Source organism: Labrus bergylta, chromosome 21 (genome assembly GCF_963930695.1).
Source record: "Labrus bergylta chromosome 21, fLabBer1.1, whole genome shotgun sequence".
In the NCBI taxonomy this organism is placed as follows: Eukaryota; Metazoa; Chordata; class Actinopteri; order Labriformes; family Labridae; genus Labrus; species Labrus bergylta.
The window spans coordinates 13677322-13685966 of NC_089215.1; the positions used below are offsets into that span (position 1 = coordinate 13677322).

At 42.4% G+C, this 8645-nt stretch overlaps 1 protein-coding gene across 1 annotated transcript; it reads right to left on the reverse strand.

The window, feature by feature from the left end:
* Window positions 1-2466: 2466 nt before the first annotated feature.
* LOC109988995 (nucleoside diphosphate kinase A2) lies at window positions 2467-7765 on the reverse strand. The gene is made up of 5 exons (XM_020640597.3): window positions 7618-7765; window positions 5544-5676; window positions 3942-4043; window positions 3052-3164; window positions 2467-2935 (listed from the first exon to the last, which is right to left on the reverse strand). Exons 2-5 carry the CDS (start codon window positions 5670-5672, stop codon window positions 2821-2823), a joined length of 459 nt encoding a protein of 152 aa, XP_020496253.1. The 5' UTR covers window positions 5673-5676; window positions 7618-7765; the 3' UTR covers window positions 2467-2820.
* Between the last annotated feature and the right edge of the window lie 880 nt (window positions 7766-8645).

Consider the following 8645-nt stretch of genomic DNA (forward strand, 5'->3'; position numbering starts at 1 on the left):
GATCCGTTGAGTTCTTGTTTGAACACAGGCAGACATCCTCTTATCCTGGCAGCAGTAATGAAAACTCCCTGTTACGCCCTGAAGAAGAGCGTCTGCTCTTGTGGCAATTATGAGTACACTTTGAGGTGCAGTAATCAAACTATACGAGACTAAGTCCATTTACCATTCATAGAAATATATTCATATAATACACACACAGGCCACTTTATTAGGTACAGCTGTTCAGCCGCTTGTTATTGCAAATATCTAATCAGCCTATCATATGGCAGCAACTCAATGAATAAAGCCAAGTAGACAATCTGCTGAAGTTCAAACCGAGCACCAGAATGAGGAAAAAAGTTGATTTAAGTGACTTTGAATGTGGCATGGTTGTTGGTGCCAGACGGGCTGCTCTGAGTATTTCAGCAACGGCTAATCTACTGGGATTTCCACACACAACCATCTCAAGGGTTTACAGAGCATGGTCGGAAAAAGAGAAAATGTCTCTGGGAGAAAATGCCTTGTTGATGCCGGAGGTCAGAGGTCAGAGGTCAGAGGAGAATGGTCAGACTGATTCGAGCTGATAGAAAGGCAACAGTTACTCAAACAACCCCTCGTTACAACCGAGATATGTAGACGAGCATCTCTGAGCGCACAACCCGTCCAGCATCTTCTGATGACTACTTCCAGCTGGGTAACACACCATGTCACAAAGCTCATATCATCTCAAACTGGTTTCTTGAACATGACAATGAGTTCACTGTACTCAAACGGCCTCCACAGTCACCAGATCTCAATCCAACAGAGCTCCTTCGGGATGTGGTGGAACGGGAGATTTGTCTCATGGATGTGCAGCAGAGAAATCTGCAGCAACTGTGTGATGCTGTCATGTCAATGTGTCCAAGATGGACTGAAACATGTGCATCAATATTTTTTGTCTGTTCAGCCTATGATTCAATAAGAATATTCTCAATAAAGACCCCGTCTGTCCGTTCGCCCTTAAGTTCTCTGAGTAAGACTCCTTCCTTGGTTAACACTTATATTTTCTCATTTATCAACAATCATAAGAACTCATTTTGTTATTTAATCTAATTGATATTAATACGAGGCGGTCAGAGCTGTCATTGTTTGTATGCTCACCTTTCTCTCAGTCTTCCTCTGCCTGAGAAACTCTTAAAGCTCATAAAAGTCATCCTCACTCCGCTCAGTTTTTCCTCCTCGTTAAGTGAACAACTTTCATCTTTGACAGAATGTAGTCTTCACTTTGAGGGGAATTTCTTAGAAAACATGATTTGAAGAATTTGGTCAGTAGGAGCTGCTCGGTTATTCCACGTTTCTGAGTTGGGAATGTCGTTCTTCCGACTTCAGTGTGTTCATGTGATTTCAGTTGGGAAAGTCTGAATGTTGTAACAGCAGCACAAACAAGCGTTGACGCTACGAAGAAGATCAGTGTTTGTTACTGTTGAAAGTGATATTTGAGCAAAAAGTTGATGTGCAATACATTAATTAATAAAAACTATGTTACCATTAACAAAATGTGTATTGCCCCCCCATGTTGTTCCGACTTCAGCAGGTGTTCATGTGCATTTTACACAACGGAAAACATGAATGCACCTTTAGTACTCAAGCTTTGTGGGTACACCCTCTGGTGTTTAGGTGTGTCCCATGCAGTCAGCCAATCAGAGCTGGTAGTTTATGAATTCACATGACATTAACAATTAACACAAGACATCCATGTCACTCCACATATTGGTGTTTTCCTGGACACATTTCAATGTTACAACTTTAATTACACTAAAACAGGTCACTCAGTACTCTGATACTTTAAGCACTGCAAAACATTGTTTAAAGGCTTATTTTTGGGCTTTTACTGAAGCCTGTGGATAGTCACAAATCAGGGAGAGAGAATGATGTGCAGGAACAGAGCAACAGGTCAGAATTGAAACCGCATTGCCCATTTGGAGGACCAACATCCATACATGGGACACACAGACTAACGAGTCAATGTGCTGCCAGCCAACTGTTCTTCTGCTACTTTGACTTAAGAGCTTCCTGCATTGTTTTTGAATAACCGTTGAAATAAAATCTCTGCAGACTTGAATGTGACTGGTCGGTCAGGAGGATAAAACTACAACACTGTACGATCAAATTAATTTGTCAGCACAATGAGACGGTGGGAGTCTCAGTCTTCAAAATTATTTCACTTGTCACCTATTTAAAAAAAAAAAAAAAAAAAAACACTTTTCAAAACCTGACAGTTCTTCCCATGTGTGAAATGAGACCATCTGAGCAAAAGTAGACGGCAGATGCTTTTTTTTTTTTAGAGCTTCAAATGTTACATGACGAGCACAAAGATCTGAGCAAACCTCTGAAGGTCAGATTATGGTTTCCCTCCAATCCTGTGTGGCTACATTAACTAATCCTTCCATCAAAGGATCATGTGCACATTAGCGCCGAGTGAAATCTGAGCAATGAATGAAGAGACAGTTTGTGTTGTGTGCAGTTTTATTGGAAAGCATATTCACCGTTTAACAAAACCCGACAGTCAAAGGCCCTTTCAAGTCATTAACTGTACGTCGATGAGATGGAGGAATGTTTCTAAAGGAATGCCTTGAGATCAGGAATGAATCCGGACTAGAGATCTGGACCTTAAGAGACCACATCCAAGTACAGTATGACGATGAGTGGAATGGAAACATGAGCACTGTGGGACAGGAAGAACTTCACACATGAGTTCTGCTGGCCTCTAGGCTACGGGCAAAAAAAGAGAAACAGGAAATCTGAGGCAAGAGTGTCACTGGTCCCCCGATGAGTGTGGGGGCGCTGCAGGGCTGAGAGGTTTTAGTAGAGCCAGCTGAAGGCACAGCTTGTGTAGCTGACCAGCTCGTCATCCTTGAACCACAGGGAAATCTCCTTGTTGGCACTATCCACTGAGTCGCTGCCGTGGATGATGTTCCTGTGAAGGAGAATGGGGCACAAAGTCAGGTAAAGAATGAATCATTGACATCTTGGTAACCTCTAATGGGCTTCTTTTTTTCCTCCACTTCATTGGAGGTCAAACGGTGCACTCACTTGCTGACATCAATGCAGAAGTCTCCTCTGATGGTTCCAGGCTTGGAGTCAGCGGGGTTGGTCTCACCCAGCATCACTCTGCCTGTCTTGACTGCACCCTTGCCTTCCCACACCTGGAGTACACAAGAGAGAGGGATCATGGGAGATTAATCCAGTGGCTACATCAGTACCGTCATGTTGTCTTTAGAAAAAACAGCTGAATTGAACCCTTACATTCTGGGTTCCTAATCACTTTATTTCAAACTTCAGAGGTGAATCTGGCAGCAGCTCTAGTGTGCTGGGTGATGCAGTATCCCAGTTTTAACAGCCTTTATCGGATGATTTTAAGCAATCTTCGCATTGCTCTTAAAATCCGCCACCAAATCAGCAATTTCAGTTCAACTACTGCTGCAATGATGACGTTAGCGGTTGAAATTAACAACTATTCTTTTGTAGATCACAGCTTCCATGTTACAATCTGTTAGATCAGAGGATTCAAAGGTCATAATGTTTGTCTCTGGTTCAACCAAAAGCTTCAAACGTGTTAACTAAAGGGTTGCTTTCTGTAGGAATCATCCAAAGTTCTTGCTACCAACACGCTCAGATTGTTGCGCTGTCTGCTGGCATTACACAACATACCACTGGGTATTTGCATCAATAATGTCCAGTTTAAAAAAGAAAAAGAAAAGGTGTCTATTCCAAAATGTTGTTTAGACTCAATATTGAGGGCAGGATCTCCGTTATACAAGTACCATGCCTTTCACATGTTTCTGAACCGGATAAAATTGGGGGCATTATTTTCCAAAACAGCAGCAGAGCAGGTTTAAGTTTCCATTACTGTTTTTAATCAGAGCTTAAGGGTTTCTGCTGCAGCTGGCACACCACACAGTCCGTTTTGTATTCACTCTTACCATGGCAACAACTGGACCGGAGCTCATGTAGTTGATGAGAGTGGGGAAGAATGGCCTGTCCTTCAGGTCGATGTAGTGCTGCATCAGGTGGTCCTCAGAAGCCTGCAGCACAGAGGGACAAGTCAAGAGGTCAGTTACTCACCAGGCCTAGTTTCACATACATGACGGGACTATGATTTAATGTCATGGGAATCTTCAACGTCTGAACTTTTGTAGTAAGAGAACAAACTCAGCTCAAGGATGAACTAAAGCCCTGCTGTTCTGACTTTTGTACGATTAGCCTGAAGACAGCACACGATCATTTGAAAATCTTCAGATATACAATTAGTCCTAATGATCACAGCTATACACAACCTTATTTTACAGATATGACAAGTCCTAAATCTTAAAAAATAAAAATACAAGGTACATTTCTTCATTTATCAGACACTTTTATCCAAAGCGAAGTACATCAGTTCAACACCAGCAAGTATCTACAAAAGAGGAACCAATGTCGCTAAGTGCAAACAAACAGCGTTTAGTCCAGTCCTACTCATGTACACAAACACCTCTCAGGCTGTAGAAAGTGTACTGAAGTACCCCCCCCCCCCCCCCCCCCATCATGGTGTACATAATAATCTTCCAGGCTTATCCTCTGAAAGACCCTGCCTGCACAACCCATCACATCTGACACGACAACCTTACAACACACCTGGTCACATGGTGAACAGATCCCACTCAGGGTCAAGAAGCACAAACCTCCCAACAGTGAGGCCGCACACAAACAAGTCAACGCTCACATCCTACAACACTTCTGTTCCAATGACAACAGAGCAACGAGACATGTTGGTCATTCTCTTGGGAGAGTTCATCTGAAAATGTAACTTGTAGTATTTAATAATTAGTCACGGATGCTGTGCAGATACCTGGCTTGCACTTAAGTTTCACTTCCTGCTGCACCACTTATACACAGGTGTTGTTTGACCTCCCACCAGTTACCTGCAACTGGACATTAGGCTTGGGCGGTACCACAGTATTAAAGTATATCTGGGTGTTTAGAAATCCTGATGCATGACGTTACTGAACACAATAGAAATTGTAGACAGTTCAAACTTCTGCTTCTTTTTGAGACCTTCCAAACTAAGCTGAAGCAAAACATAAGTCGGCAACCAGGTTATCAACTGTGAATGTTTCGCTTTACAAATTCCATCATATACCACATACCCCGGTAAAACAGCAAGACAGTATGAAGAATTTGATACCACCCAAGTCTGCTGGACATTTCCTTGTATTGAAACCCACAGCCTGGGCATTACATGACATGAACACTTGCATTATGCATGTTCAGAATTGAAGCAGACTTCATGGTGAAGTTAAGAAGCATCCCGACTCAGTCCCAGATCAGATGTTAGAGGATCAGGGACCTGGTGTCTCTGAGGTAATCTGTTGTACGGCAGTCAGGAATAGACAAGCGGGCTAATCAGCTCACCCGAGGTCTTAACGCTCACTCTGCTCTCACATGCTCGTGTTTAGAAATTGAGCGTGGTTAAAATTAACTCGATATTACGAAAGCAGATCATTCACGTCAATGCAAAATACAATATATATATTTTTTAAATTTACCTGGAGCATCTTCATGCCGACCAGTTTGAAGCCTTTCATCTCAAACCTCTTGATGACCTCGCCGATGATGCCCCTCTGCACGCCATCGGGCTTGATGGCAATGAATGTGCGTTCCTTCAGCTCGGCCATGATTCTAAAACAGAAAAGAGACAACATGAAACAAATGGACAAGCTGCAGGAGAAAAAACCTGTACTTAAAAAAAAAGAAAAAAGAAAAGGCGCTTACTCCTTTTTGATGCATGTGGCACTTTTAGCAGATGTGGTGCCGGCCGGTGCAGAGGGCACCGACCCCATAGCACAGAGACAAACATAGACGACACTAGCCCGGGTTAGTGTGAATCAGAGTGCTGAAACTGGATTGCTGTGACTTTGACATGCAGTCCCGCCCACACGGCAAAGATCTTCAACCTCACACAGCCTTGTCAAACAAAGTCATTACTCCCTGCTCAGGTGTCATTACAAGTCTGAAGCTAAAAGAACTGAAGGGATCTTTCTGTCGACAACATTTTAAAAACAATTTGTTCCAGCAGCTTAAATGCGAAGCTCCTTGTATTATTTATTTAAACAACATTTCCAGAAGGTCTGTTTTCTTTTATTGTTTCTACAAGAAGTCAGTGTTAACAGTTCACCATTGCAGCTGTACATTTAGTTCCGTCATTGTTCTGTACAGCAAGACGTCGTTGATGTTGGACGACCCATCACTGAAGCTTAGATCTCAAGCACATAATCCTGATACCAACTCCTCATGCCAGCACCTCAGACAATTATCTAATGTGACTCCCAAACAAGAACACAACCTGTGTGAGAGGCTGGAAGGAGGCAATAGGCTCACTGGACAGACGAGGTAATGCTTTGAAGTGGCTGTGGATTAGCGGGAGAGTCCATCTCTCTTTCGGAGGGTCATGGGTTCAATCCCTGCAGACGCAGGAACATCATTCGCGTCTGACAACTGACACCAAATAGTGCAAATGTTTAGGAATGGATTAGATGCTTTACAAAAGAATCCTCTGCCTTCAGGGTGTGAACTGGGAGGAGTGACCTGCGGTGTAGTAAGCACTTTGTGTGATTCATTCAGCAGAGCGGCAGGCTGATGTAGCAGCCGCCCTACTGCTGCAGTCATCAAACAGGCTGATGCGCCAAGTTCAGTGATGTTGCACTTCCAAGAGTTGTCCCAGCTGACAGTCAGTTTCTAGGGAATTAAACCATTTCTCATATTTTGACACATTTTCAAAACCAGAGTCTACCATGTCAAGGGACAACTTCCTTGCCAATTTGTCCACTTTTCAATTGCTCCCCACATAACATAAGAGAATTCTCCCAATACTGATATTTTAAAGAGCTAATAGACTATAAACCTGACACGTTACACTTTGCATTAGGTAAAAGGTACGACTGCATTACATTTAAATGCACATCCATAGTAATGATAAGTGTAACAGTTCAATATAAAGTAGTTTGCTTCCTGAAGGGCGTCTGTCGCCACGTGCACAAAGAGGACTAAAGAAGACTTTGATTGCTCTGATGTCACCGAGTCTCTCTCTCTCTCTGACAGGAAGCCAAGTCAGAGTCACATCCAGCCCAGGAGAAGAGTTTCATCCTCTGGAGACAAACATCTCATTACTGGATACTGCACACGGTTAAATTAATTTGCGCTGAGGGCAGCAGAGGGGAACAGTGTGTGCTCTGCGGGGCTGTGAGGAGGAGAACTGCAGGCCCGGGCCTTCACACACCGCCACATGCTCTTTTGTTCCAGCGGGGCGGAGAAGCACTTGAATGCAACACACGGGACGAGGCAGCGGCGGGTCGGAAAACGCCGAACACACCGACACTGGACCCTCAACATGTGAACGTCTCAAAGAAATTCATATTAAACAAAAAAAAAAAACACGATTCTTGAGATTATGCATTACCCGGAAGTTTGACAATGGGCACCACACATGAGTGAATACTGTGAAAATACAAGTGAGGATTATCTTTATAAATTCCCTTTGTGAAAAGGAGGAGCAATAAGAAGCCTTACTACAGGCACACTAGAGTAATTGGGATCTTAAGAGAAATGAAACGCTCACAGTACCGTGATAATGAAGCTCCGGTAGAGTGTTACGCAGCAGGTACTCCGGTTGACGTGGGAGAAGACCGCCTGATTCCGCGCATCCGCCTTTTATACACGTAGGCGGGGCCTGGAGCGACGGCAACTCACAAGGGCCAAAAATACACGAAACACGAGATCAGAGATCATTCTTTGGGAGAACAGCACATAATCTGATCAATTTACCCATCCTTCCATCAGCGAATGGAACATTGTATTTTTAAAAAATTTTTTTTACCGATTACATAAAATTAATTAATTAAAATTAATTTGTTATGCGGACAAACAAGGATAATCGGCGTAAACGTTTCTCTGCCTCAGCAGGACACTCTCGCGAGAACGACTGTTTCAGAGTCTTTTCTCTCGCGGGATCTGGCAACCGGTGACCAGCCGGTGCTTTGAACGACTCTTTCCAAACGAATAAATACGATTTAAAGGCACTAAAAAGTGAAATATAATTTAAATGTTATATTTGATTTTAAATGAAACTACTGAATGTAAAAAAAAATCCTGTTGTCGTTATCGTTAATTCTTTATCTTTATCTTTTTCTAATTATTTATAGCCTACTATATTTTTGTTTTGCATTAGGCCTACATATTTTTCGTTTGAATTGAAGAAAACCTATTTTGCTGGTCGCGTTCTTTTCCTTTTCTGAATACAGGTGAAAATAACACTGATACATGATTTAGAAGTAGAGATTAATGCACACCAATATCAATAAAAAAAAGTCTTGGTTATGATGCCATCAAAGGGGGATTCATTCACCTTATTCACAGCAGATGCATGTCTTAACAGGAAATGTATAGGTGTAAAGTAATAAAAAATGATTTTCTTTCACAGCTGTCCCTGTTGATCTGTAGTAGAGTTGGTTCTGTAAAAGAAATAGATAATAGCCTTTAGTGTTGTTTCCTGTCATAACACAAAGGTTCTAGAGGTACACGCTTCTTTTAATTGTTCAAAATTACCAAAAAGCTACAACAGTATCAAAATTCTAAACAAGTGGTAAACACAC

Excerpts from the sequence above, each read along its gene's own strand:
- LOC109988995 (XM_020640597.3), bottom strand. The coding sequence starts at position 5,672 with ATGGCCGAGCTGAAGGAACGCACATTCATTGCCATCAAGCCCGATGGC. Across the intron at positions 3,165-3,941 it reads CCGGTCCAGTTGTTGCCATG|GTGTGGGAAGGCAAGGGTGC; the intron begins GTAAGAGTGAAT and ends TGTGTACTCCAG. Across the intron at positions 2,936-3,051 it reads TTCTGCATTGATGTCAGCAA|GAACATCATCCACGGCAGCG; the intron begins GTGAGTGCACCG and ends TCTCCTTCACAG.